The following is a 13,286-nucleotide window of genomic DNA, read 5'->3' as shown; positions in this document are numbered from 1 at the left end:
TGAAGTCAACCAACAAAATAAATTAAAAGGACTGAGCCAATGACAGTGAGGGCCATTTGTTAAGTTGGGCCTAAAATGCACTTTTCATTGGAAAAAACCCTGATGTGTTGTACCCACCCCATGGAAGATTCCACAGCCAACTCAAAGGTCTCATTTCCAATAATGTAACATCAATTTTAACTACTGGCACACACAGCATTGTTATTTCCATGAAAGGATATCGCGGAGCATTAAACCTTTACCGGCCTCTTCCCAAGACTGGGATTTTTTCCACCTCTATGCTTCTCTTGGAAAAAAAAAAAAGCAATAACCCACCCACAACCCATAAAGTGCTTTGCAATAAAAAACCTAAATACATTAAATATTTAAGGATCTTTTTACTAAGGCATGCTAACGATTAGCACACACTAAATGTCATGCAGGTATGACATTTAGCGCATGCTAATTGCTAGAATGTGCTAAATCTGTTCGTGCGCCTTAGAAAAAGAACACCTTTGTGTGTTAATATACAGTTCTCAATTCTCTCTCTCCAAGAGACCATATATGCCCCCTCCCCTTTGGTGAAAACTGTTACTTCTTCTCCTACAGTCTCCCCCCCCAAATGTCTCCAAAGCATTTGAACAGGAGCTTCAAACACCTCCCCCTCATAAGTTGTCAAATAGGCTGGGTGCGTACAAGCAAAGGACAGACATTTCAACCTCAAGATCAACCTTGGTCAGGATCATCCCAAGAAGCAAAAAATGGTGCAGTAGCATAACTTGACATTGCATTCCAATGACTACTGTGAAGTATGGTGCTGTATATAAAACTATTGCAGAGACGGTAATTCTGAAGACGTCCAATCTTCTTCTGTACTCCCCTTGGACTGTAATACATTGCTACCCACAGATACCATTCATTAAAACACTCAAGGGATTTTTTTTTTTTAATCACAAAGAATAATCTAATAGTGAGCAGAATCCATTTGCTCAACGCTTTTGGTAATGTATAGTAGAGACGGAACAAGTTAGCACGGCCTCTCCCCTGCTCCCTCCTTTGGCACGTCTGTATTCAAAACCTCTCTTAGTCAGCTTATTATCTTGAAGAAAATGAGATCTGCTGTAAAATTCAGCAGTGAAGCCCTCTGGCAGGACAATATTCTATATCTATTATTTTCAGAACATTTAAGCATATTTACACACAAGACAGTAGTTAGTGCCCGAGGGATGCTAGTGTGTATAGGGAAATGCATAACTAGTAGGAAAAATTAAAAAAAAAAAAGTTAATGCCCTTGCACAGGTTACTGACAAGACAGGCCAGAAGCGGTCCAGAGAAAATGCTTAAGGTGCAGGGTCAACAGCAAAAGACATAGGAGATGAGAAAAATATGTATACCCTAGAGAACTGAATGGATATGGCAGACTTTCAAATACCTCAAAAGGTATAAATCGAGCACAGGAAGTAAACCTTTCACTGGGAAAAGAAAGCTCTAGAACACGATGTCACAGGTATGACTGTCTAGGGTGAGACATCCAGGAGCAACATCAGGAAAGGTTATTGGATACACAGCATGGCACCTAATGGCGACAAAACCAGTAAAAGAAATTCAAGAAAACCTGGGATAAGCACAAAGGATTCCTAGTTGTGAAGAAATCGAGGACAGCCAAGAATAGATCAACCGGGGTCTATGGCATGGCACAAAGAATGAAATTAGACTACATGATCCTAATGTCACCATATTCTATGTTTCACACAAACATATGTGCACATGCCATATCACTGTTCAAAAGCAATAGGCCGGGGCTGACATCACAACTTAATTCAGGAAACTCTCCCTTTCCCCAATCAAAATTAAAATTATATACCATTAAACACCATTCTGTATTCTGTTTACAGGCTATACAAATGACTTTCTTAAGCTGTTTTCAGACGGGCTGTTAACTATTATGATTGCCTCTGTGATTTAATGAATGCTAATCAATCTTATCCCATTGACAAGAAATTCAGTTATATCATTCTGCTACAACTCCAAAAACAATGGAAACAAGTGGAATACCATTGCAAACTATATTTAAGAGGTTGCTGAAAGGACTTCCTAATATTTTATGAAGACCCCATATACGGCACAACTTTGAAGTTACTAAGAACCTTTTGCTTGCTTTAGGTGCCCAAGTTTATGTGGTTGAGAACACAGAAAAACTGCTCACAAGGAGACTGAATCCACAGGACATACCATGCTCACTTCCATGACAATGAACTGAGGAGCTGCCAACTAGAATAACTCAGCCTCACGAGAAAAGAGGCAAGAACTTCAAAATCCCTTCCCCCCTTCTCTGAACACACACTCACTTATTAAAAAACAAACAAGTGGATTGTTTTCTTATCAATCCTGAAATATATGGGAGTGAAAGATGTGGCTGGATTAATTCTACTGACGTAAAGGATCACACAAAATTGGCAAAAGGCAGATGACAGCACCTGCCTCGTTTAAAATAAGGAAGTTATAGAAACCGAGCATTCAGTAACTGGAATGAAAATCTGAGATATATCTGTACTTAGCCAAGTCCTCAACAGCAGCACTTATCATGTGACAACACATACTGTGTTCAATTACTATATATACATACACACTTCATATATAAACCTATATACATACACACCACACATAACCCATTTAAGCACATAAGTGCAAGCGTGTGTCCATCCCAATATTACTACATCTATACAACTACAGCCTGACATAAAATGAGGAAATATTGGATTTGTGTAAGATATGGCTTATCACATCATCTTCTGCAGAAGAGGATATAGGTAAAAACACACCCCACAGCATCAGCTATTTAAAAAAATGACATTTACACAGCTGAGTGTAATGGACCCAGGGGTTGGCTATAGAAACTCACAATGTTTTTAAATAGCCAGCAGTGGCACTAGGTATATTTAACAAACAGCAACTTATAAGTCCAAGGAATAATGTCCAGCTTATCTTGCTAAATCACATTACCCAAGTTCCTCACTTTAAACCATAGTTCTACATACATCCCTCCTCCTCTGAATATGTCGTCATAGTTTCTGTAGGTCAGGATTTCCCAAATCTGTCCTGGGGACCCCAGAGCCAGTCAAGCTTTTCAGGTGAATGAGATTAATTTGCAAGCACTAGGTCTCAAATGCATGAAAATATACCTTATCCACATTCATTGAGGGTGTCCTGAAAACCTAATCGGCTGATGGAGCCGCATGACAGGCTTTAGCTATTGCTTGTGATGAGGAGGAAGGTTTTTATTTGAATAGGTAAGGTCAGAACAAGCAAGGGGCATGAGGTGGATTCAGAAGAGCAGTTCAGAGAACTGTATGTACCAGGGGCGTAGCCAGACACCCAATTCTGGGTGGGCAGTAGAACCTCGCCCAGTCCCACAAGTGATTTGGTCTCTCCTCTTGCCTGCATGCCACATGGTCTCTCAAACATCCCCCCTCTCCCGTATACCTTTTAAATAGCAGATTTTCACCAGCAGCGAGCAGCAACTAATACACACTGCTCATGTTGGCCCCACACCCCTTCCCTCCTTTGCAACTTCCTGTTTCCACCTAGGCAGAAATACATCAGTGGAGCTGGTGCGAGCAGTATGTATGTCACTGCTCACTGCAGGCGAAGATCTGCTACTTACAAGGTATGCAGGAGGGACACTTGTTGGGAGTTTTGGGCTGGTGGGGCTTGGGGATCCCTGCCAGCCACATCATAGGTATGCTGCTACAGGGTGGGCCTGAACCCAAACAAGCCCACCCTTGGCTACGCCACTGGTATGTACACATGGTATGCATTTAACAGAATTGTATACCACAAATGTAAGCACTATATGCACACACAATCACAAAAGAAGAGCATTGTGTTTCAGGACATACACTATCAGTACACACAAAATAAATTTGCATATACTGGAAATCAGTACATGCACTTTTTTCTAATGGATATTCACTGTGATTGTAAAAGCTCAAATGAAGATAGGGGTCATAAGGATGGGTTTAGAAAGTCCCAATATAAAGGCTAAACTAATAAAACTCTACGAGTTAGGAAACCTAATCTTGTGATTCTATTCTAGCATTGTAGAAGCTATAGTCCACATCTGAGCTCTCTCAAATGGGAAGTACTGCGCATCCATATAACTTCTTCTATGAACTGATACAGAAGAGAGACTATAAAATCAGATGTGGCCACGTGTTCTAGTTTAATGCATGAGCTTTGCTGCAACACTTTTTCTGGTCAGATACTTCCCTCCAGTCCGTTTGGGCTTCCAGCCTGATCTGCATCAGCTTCTGCTGGGCACAGAACTATAAATTTTCATCACAACTAACAAAGGAGAAAGCAGGCTCCTCCTCCCCCCCAATTTATTTCCATGCCCACCTCCGTCTAGTCATTGCAATAAATGGACCTCAGCTATATAGCCAACATAATGTGGACCCTAAATTTGGCCACTAGTTGTTGCTGTTCTGTGTGATCACAGAAGCCCCCCCTCCCCCCCAAGGTTTTAAAGTAGCCCCAACAGCTATTTTAAAGATCATCACATCTGAAGCACTGGGAGACACAGGAGGTACTTATTTAAATGATCTCAGATCAGAGATCTTTGCAAGATGGTACATGAGCCACAGCATAATGGGATGTTATAGCAGAGAAACACCCCTAAACCACAGAAATGGAATACTGCAACAGGTCATGGGCAACAATAATCCAATTAGATTTAACAAATCTACTAACTGCAACTACAGAGGTTTAGAACAGCACAGTGAACTTATACTCTCTAATCTCCTCTCTTGAAAAAAATGGCTGCCATCTACATATGCCAAGAGCAAGTTCATGGTTAAGGACAATTCCAATATTAGGATCAGAACCAAATGATTCTCATCTCAAGATTGTATTTAGATCTCCAACACATAACCATGCAGAAATGGGGTGAGAGCGTATTTTGTGTTCAGCAAATACGAAGGGAGCCATTTTTTTTGCATGTGATGTCATCAATGACACGTTTCATCTTGCTCTAGTCTAGGTTCCCTGTGGAGGACTGTTTTGCCAAGTTATTTCTCTGGGCCACCTGGCTGGTGTAAAGACTGTTCTCCTTTACTTGACTATGTCAACAGTCAGCTATTGTGTACATACTTTCAGTTGTGCTAGGGGGTGCTCACAGGATCTATTTGGAGGGGATAAACAGCATGTGTACATTCAATTTTCAAATGTATATGTGCCATTTTACACCATTTGGTCACCTGTACAACTAGCAAGTGAAAAGTCCACCCAACCCTTATATGCATGCAATTTATGCTAGCTCATTTTCAAAAAGAATCTACTCAAGTAACTTTTCTTTGAAAATTAGTTAGAAAGTTTGTGCATTAATGTGCTCACATTCATTGCAACTCAGTAGCCTACTGAAAATTGACCCCCATTCAAATGATTTTCAATACCTGTATTTATGGATAGAAATATATTTGTGGAAAGATCTTTTCTTTGTAGGGTGGAGGTAGAATGTCTCCATTTCAGAATGAAGTGTAATGGACTACAAAACAAAATCTAAAGCTATTTTGTTTGGGAGAAAATAAAGCACAGGGATAGGGCGGGCAAGCCTGGAGCAATGTGCAGTGAATTTGGGGGTGGCAGGCAGTGGTGTGCAGTTAAAGGAAGAAGTCCAGAGCCGACAATGAAAGAGCTCAAGCTTTGACAGTTTCTCTTTTCAGCACTCTTGAGATGTGCACCTCACACTGGTCAGAAGATGAAATAAGAGATATCGGAAAATAGAAAGCTACCCCAGCACACAAACAGGGAAACGTACAACAGGAAACCCAAAACAGCCAAGAGAAACAGGACAGCAGCCTGTACGTGCTTTCCCATCCGTACTAGAGTGGGTATGGATGCCAAGTACCTTATGACAGCATAACCTAATGAAATGAATGAGACAGCCATGTTAATTTCTCCCACTTCAAAGCATTCTGAGATATGTAGTACGTACAGAAATAGAACATTATAAACCAAAAAAGTGTTAGGGTGAGCATTTCCTCTCCATCCTTCCTCCCTGTCTCCCTACAGAAAATGTTACCAAGAAAATACACACTGAAGAACACTACACCCATTGACTGGAAATACCTCCCTGGTTAACATGGAGAAAGAACAGGCAGGCAATAAACTGAGACTGGAAGGACATCTTCAAACTCCTAGTTTAAGATTCTGAAATTGCCAATTTAGAATATTTTGTAAAATCCAGAATCTAATGTGCTTTTACCCTGCATTAATCATTAGACCTTCTCCATCCAAACAATCCTGAAGGTCTCCATCTTTCAAAATGGCTTGGAAGTTTGAAACAAGGTTGCTTAAATGAGGCTCTTAGGGCATTGGATAGTAGATCCAATGGCTCATGTGAGTGGCAAAGCACAAGAGTGGTCATTACTGTTAACGGCAGTGATTTATATGAATTAAAATTAGGCACATCAGTTCAATTTAAGAGGCTAAAAAAAATGGCAGCTATTCCCAGATTATATTTGCTGCTCAAAAAGACAGAGACAGTTCAAGCTATAGCCAAATGTTTTGATCAGTATTTAAAAAAACAGTTTGGGTGTCCTCCATTTATCTTACAAGACCGCCTGAGATATGTGACCTTGGCCTGCCCTGACTTTCAGATAAGACATAGCCATACCATCTCCTTCACACAGTACACACAGCAATAAGATGGCAAATGTCTAAATTATTTTTTTTTGATGATTCAATGGAAATAGAATAGCATTTAACTAATGGTATCAGCTAATTGCCTAAAATGTATGCAAACTTACACTGGACCTTTCTGAAAGCACTCTTTTGATTCATGCTTTATAAAACAGCTGATAAAAATCCAGCGTTATGATTTGTCAGACAGCATCACATGACCGCTATGTCCACTGATCAAATCATCAATTTATGAACATCACATCATGAGGCACTGGCCGATGGGAGGGCAGTTTTAAAGCCTGAGGACAGAACCTCAACGAAGCATCAACTAGATGGGACTGAAAAACAAAATATTAAACTTTATGATTTAAAATCAAACTTTTTGGGAGTATTTTGATCCTTGGGCTTCTATTGTATTCCAAAGTCTGTGATAGAAGCTTGGACTGCTGTTGTCTCTGTTCTGTGGAGGGGTAGTGAACGAGTGTTGGAATGCATGCGCGCGTGCACATGAAACAGGAAGACTGCTTGGGGGGGGGGGGGGGGGCAGCTGCTACTGCTGTGCTGTACCTATTCTAAGGAGGGGCAGCGTGTGTGTGATGCGTACTCTGCTGCTGCCCATCCGTCTTGTGCTGCTTGAGCTGTACCTGTTTTGTGTTGGAACAGTACTCATAGGTTGGCTGTACTGTACCTTTTTGCAGCATGTGTGTGTATATGCACTGCTTCTGTCCCTGTTTGTCATCTATACTGTCCCACCACCAAAACTGAACTGCTGCTGATTGAGTTCGAGCTGCTCTATTGATTGCCTGCAGATTTCAGTTGTCAGCGTTCAATACCACAATATTTTCTCAAATACCTATTTCTTGAAAAGGAATTTGCTTGCCTTTCAAACACTGTCTGGATTAGATGAAGGTTCATGGTAAGGTCAAAGAAGCCTATTACAGGGTATTACGTAACAGCAAGTGATTACAATTCTAAGACCCAAAGCATATGACCACTTAGCACCACCCTACTCAGTTTATGAAATGCTTTAGAGAGATGTGGTAGCCGTGTTAGTCCACTTTTAAAGGTAATCAATAGAAACAGAATAAAATAAAACATAGAAAGGAAAATAAGATGATACCTTTTTTATTGGACTAACTTAATACATTTTTTGATTAGCTTTCGAAGGTAGCCCTTCTTCATCAGATCAGAAGGGCTACCTTCGAACGCTAATAAAAAATGTATTGTTAGTCCAATAAAAAAAGGTATCATCTTATTTTCCTTTCTATGTTTTATTTTATTTCTATTGATTACCTGAAATGCTTTAGAAACAAGTCCTCACTTTTTTTTTTTTTGCTATTTTTACCCATAAGACAGTGTGAACACTTGACCAGTCTTTTCATTGGCTATCCTCCCCTTGCCAACTCTTTTTCTGGACATAATGAGACAGACAGCTGAATGGTGGCAAAAAAGAAACTGAAACAGGACCAAGTAATCACCATCCCAGTGTCAAGATACCAGATCTTAAGGACCAAAAGGGATGCAGGGTAGGGGAGGTGATATCAGCTGACTGATGTGAATACTTTATACAAGAAACGATGCCCACCAGTTAACTGCAGGGATGTAGAAGCTCAGGTGTTGGCACGTCAGGAAACTCTCCACAGAGGGTGGTGGGGGGAAGAAGGATGGCAAAGAGAGCTCCTAGACACACAGCTATAGGGGGGAAAAAACCCCCAAACTTGCAAAAAGAACAAGTACAATGAGAGGTGAACAGAATTAAATTAAAATGAAACCTTGGTGCAAAGCAGTCATCTTTTAGAAGTCTTTCAAAACACAACTGAATCCACATGGGGTTTTAAGCATCAGTTTTTTTTTTTCATACAAACATTATGTTCAAAAACTCCCTGTAGCAGTTAACGTATATCTGATTTGAGAGGTGATCTGGCAATTTCTCATTCACATGGGAAGACACACGGGTAAGCGATTTAGGGATTGCAGACCAGTTCCCTCAGACATATTAAATACAGTGTAGGTAATTCTTGTTTTCGGGGTTACTGCCGATCCTGCCTCTCTGAGTAGTGGATTCTGGTCACTGTAGTTTGACATTAATACCACACACCAAGCTGGGGATTTGTAGTCCATCGCTGGATCATAATGTCACAGAAGCACAGAACAGGCAAAACAAGGAATGGGAAGAGAAATAAAACACCCCAGCTGAACTGAAATCTTATGACAGCCAGGAATTAGCCCTGTAATACTTTCCCCTTCCTGTTCTCCAACTCTCAACAACACGGTGCCTTACAAGAAATGCCAAATTGTCAATGTGACGTCTGAGGCGTGCAGCAGGAACGTACTTGTGAGTGGGAAAAAAAACGAAAAAAAAAATGGGATGCAATTTCCATCCTGCATCTGAAATGGAATTCTGCATTGAGGGGAAGAAGCAAAGCCTGCATCTTGTGCAAAGAAACTTCTTTCCTTCCTTCATGCTGGCTATTTTGAGAGTTTGCTGATGACTCTGATTAGGGCTCCATTCTCATCCTTGAGCCTTTGGTTGTCCGACTTCAAATCTGTCAGAACCTGCAGGAAGACAAAAAAAGGACAGTCAGTCTGGCTTTACAAAATTTTTTTATCACAAGCTCTGAAGGTAGCAAAGCACAGGCAGGAAGAGTGGATTTTCATGCTCAACAGCCTCAGGCACTGTGTGGCAGGAACTTGGATGGACATTGGCCATATAAACTGATTAGCTGTTTGCCACTGGAGAGTGAGAAAGGTGGCCACAGAGTTCCAGGATTTCTGCCATGCCAGAGAGCAGGCACACAGCCGGTAAACCAGAGCTGGGCAGACCAGTGAATGACAGCAACAGTAGGGCGGGTGTGCAAGAAATCCCGTGTTGTCCAGCTCTATTAAACAGACTACACACCTCCAGGGAAAGCTACAGTATACTTTTTAAACTGAACCAGGAAAATTAGCCTAGTGGTTAGTGCAGTGGACTTTGATCCCGGAGAACTGAGTTTGATTCCCACTGCAGCTCCTTGTGACTCTTGGCAAGTCACTTAACCCTCCATTGCCCCTGGTACAAAATAAGTACCTGAATATACTATGTAAACCGCTTTGAATGTAGTTGCAAAAAACCACAGAAAGGCGGTATACCAAGTCCCATGTCCCTTCCCTAATACATCTTTTTGCCAGTAATTGCACCCAATTCCCTCTTATAAACTGCTACAATTCAGCACAACAGTTCCTGGAAAAAAACTATCCAGCCTAATTTTGCCCAGGACACCTCACAGTTTCTTGGCAGCATATTATTATTTAATAATCACACAGAGTTACCAATGTGCACTGTTCAACATCAACTGAATTGTTACAGGGTCTCTGCCTGAAGCAGGTTACTAGCCAAAGTTGAAGCTGTAGGGTAGTAAAGTGACATGCTGAACTAGGCCACAGAGATGGCCCCATGCTCTCATACAAGAATTATTTTAAGACTTCCCATGCAATGCAGTTTGAAGCATTCCATGTTTTGCTGAGCTTAATTGGTGCAGCAGAACATGTGAAATGTCTTTTACAGTTCAAAGATAAAAAAAAAAAAAAAGAACTTGCCCCAAGCCTCAGGTATACGTAAACTCAAAGGCAGGCCTGGAGCAACTCAAACTCCTGTGCAAGAGGGGTTTTAATATTTGCTCTTCACTGTATCTAAATCCAGTGATGTGGATATACAAAGCTTGAGCACAAAGGAGCAGATCACACAGATGTAATTCAAAAAAGATCAATTTATTCACATAAAAAAGTATTAGGCAAATAAAATAAAAGCCCGAAAAGGCTATGTTTCGCCCTAACCAGGGCTATGTCAGGGTCTTCAATAACAATACTGCCAATAAACATAAAAGTATATTAGTAAAAATTATAATAAAAACAGAACAAATTTAAGAACAGACCAATATTCCATCTACAGAAATAAAATATATGTACTGACAGCTTAACATATAAAAACTCCATTTAGAAAATGCATTAAAAAAATTATATATGTGTGGCTGTTAGTTTAATATAACAATGGAATGGATGACTGCAGTGTCTCACAAAGCTAGGGAAAAATACACACATTAAGGGCCCGATTCTATATTTGGCACTTAAAAGTAAGGCGTGCTAAGCAATCACACATAAGCGTATTCTAAATACCCTGTATAAATCTACATGCAGTATTTAGAATACGCTTAGGTGTAGTTCACGCAACAAAATCTATGCGCATCTATTTATGCCAACGAAAAGCTAGTATAAATCCCTGCACATAGATTCACGCACAATGGCCCACATTTTATAACAACGCGCATAGATTTTGGAATGCCCGTGAAACGCCCCTTTCCATGCCCCTTTTTGCCTGCGCACGTTAGAATTTCGACATAGTACATTACATAATACGCTTAGCAATGTACCCATGTAAATTCTAATTTTTGCCAATTAGTGCTCATTATTGCTTGTTAAGAGCTGTTAATGCTTAACAGCTTGTTAAAACAATTAATCTATGCGTGTAGTTATAGAATACACCTAGATTTACGTGCAGAACCGCGTGTAACTCTAGGCATGCTATATAGAATCCGGGGATAAATACATACCCTAAAGGTGGTTCCACACTAGCCTGCTTATAATCGAACGAGAAAAACGCCCAAGTTCCGACCTAAATCGGGAGATGGACGTTTATCTCACAAAAACGAATAAAGCGGTATAATCGAAAGCCGATTTTTGTACGTTTTCAACTGCAATCCGTCGCGGATGCGGACAAAGTTGATGGGGGCGTGTAAGAGGCGGAACTGGGGCGTGGTTATCTGCCGAACAGAGATGGGCGCATTTCACCGATAATGGGAAAAAAGTATGCGTTTTTAGCTAGAATTTAGGACACTTTTCCTGGACCCTGTTTTTTCACGAATAAGGCCCCATAAAGTGCCCTAAATGACCAGATGACCACTGGAGGGAATCGGGGATGACCTCCCCTGACTCCCCCAGTGGTCACTAACCCCCTCCCACCACAAAAAATGAAGTTTCTCAACTTTTTATTTTCACCCTCAAATGTCATACCCACCTCCCTGACAGCAGTATGCAGGTCACTGGAGGAGTTGTTAGGGGGTGCAGTGGACTTCAGGCAGGTGGACCCAGGCCCATCCCCTCTATCTGTTACAATTGTGCTGCTTAATGCTTATTAGTCGTCCAACCCCCCAAACCCACTGTACCCACATGTAGGTGCCCCCCTTCACCCCTTAGGGCTATAGTAATGGTGTAGACTTGTGGGCAGTGGGTTTTGAGGGGGATTTGGGGGGCTCAACACACAAGGGAAGGGTGCTATGCACCTGGGAGCTCTTTTACCTTTTTGTTTGGTTTTGTAAAAGTGCCCCCTAGGGTGCCCGGTTGATGTCCTGGCATGTGAGGGGGACCAGTGCACTATGAATCCTGGCCCCTCCCATGAACAAATGCCTTGGATTTATTCGTTTTTGAGCTGGGCACTTTCATTTTCCATTATCGCTGAAAAACAAAAACGCCCAGCTCACACATTGTTGAATAAAACATGGGCGTCTATTTTTTCCCAAAATACGGTTCGGTCCGCCCCTTCACGGACCCGTTCTTGGAGATAAACGCCCATGAAGATAGGCGTTTTCGTTCAATTATGCCCCTCTATATCACCTTACAGGTAATAAGCCAATTAAAATAAGACCTTTTTAGTAGAACGTACACTGTACCAATTCTCTACTATAAACAGCAAAGCTTCAAACATAATTATCAAAGGAGAGAGGCAGCAGTTCTACCTTTAATTCCAGAGAAGCAGCAAAAAGTCTTGTGATGAATCTACCACTGTGGCTCACTGGCGATTTAAATAATGACTGTTAACAGGTTAGAGGTCACAAAAGAAAAAAAAACTAGCATAACCCGTACCTCATAAAATAGATAAGGGCACATAAAAGTGGCCATATGTATTAAAAAACAAACAAACAAGAGCTTAAAAAATAAGCATTAAAAAATCATTGCATTAAGAACCGTATAAAAAAATGGGTTAAAACCACATAAATTATAAAAGGCCATCTGCCAAGAAAAATCGCTATATTTACTCACTTGAAAAACCATTACAGTCACACATTTTTAAATGGATTTTCTAAATGGAGTTTTTATATGTTACACTGTCAGTACATATATTTTATTTCTGTAGACAGAATGTTGGTCTGTTCTTACATTTATGTTCTGTTTTTATTATAAGTTTTACTAATATTCTTATGCTTATTGGCAGTATTGTTATTGAAACCCCTGATGCAGACCTGGTTAGGGCGAAACATGGCCTTGTTGGGTTTTTATTTTATTTGCTTAATACTTTGTGTGTGGTGAAAAAATTGATCATTTTTGGATTACATCTGTGTGATCTGCTCCTTTGTGGTCCGTGTTGGATAATGTGGATTGCCTGTCTATTCGTTTCCTTATACAAAGCTTGAGGACAGATTGTATTTATAAAATTGCTAGCATGTAGTCAAATAAACTTATACCACACACAGAACAAAAGCTTTTTACATGCTTTTTTTTTTTTAAAGGAATTAAACGTATAAGTATGAGGAATTCAGCACCAATGGGTGTTATCTGAATCTTCTGGTTTCCAACCATTCCAGAAAGGGGTAGAA

General features: G+C 40.6%; 1 protein-coding gene across 6 annotated transcripts in view; it reads right to left on the bottom strand.

Annotated features, from left to right (window-relative positions):
• Positions 1-7,989: 7,989 nt before the first annotated feature.
• The window catches only part of PPP1R12B (protein phosphatase 1 regulatory subunit 12B), a 219,397-nt gene continuing 214,100 nt past the window's right edge, over positions 7,990-13,286 (bottom strand). For all 6 annotated transcript variants that reach the window (XM_030220573.1, XM_030220570.1, XM_030220572.1 and 3 more), the window contains one exon: positions 7,990-9,216. In XM_030220573.1, the coding sequence (XP_030076433.1) occupies positions 9,130-9,216 (87 nt within the window). In that variant the 3' untranslated portion in view covers positions 7,990-9,129. The remainder of the gene's footprint in view (positions 9,217-13,286) is intronic.

This window comes from Microcaecilia unicolor, chromosome 12 (assembly GCF_901765095.1).
Source record: "Microcaecilia unicolor chromosome 12, aMicUni1.1, whole genome shotgun sequence".
Classification (NCBI taxonomy): Eukaryota; Metazoa; Chordata; class Amphibia; order Gymnophiona; family Siphonopidae; genus Microcaecilia; species Microcaecilia unicolor.
This window is presented reverse-complemented; position numbering and strand designations above follow the sequence as displayed.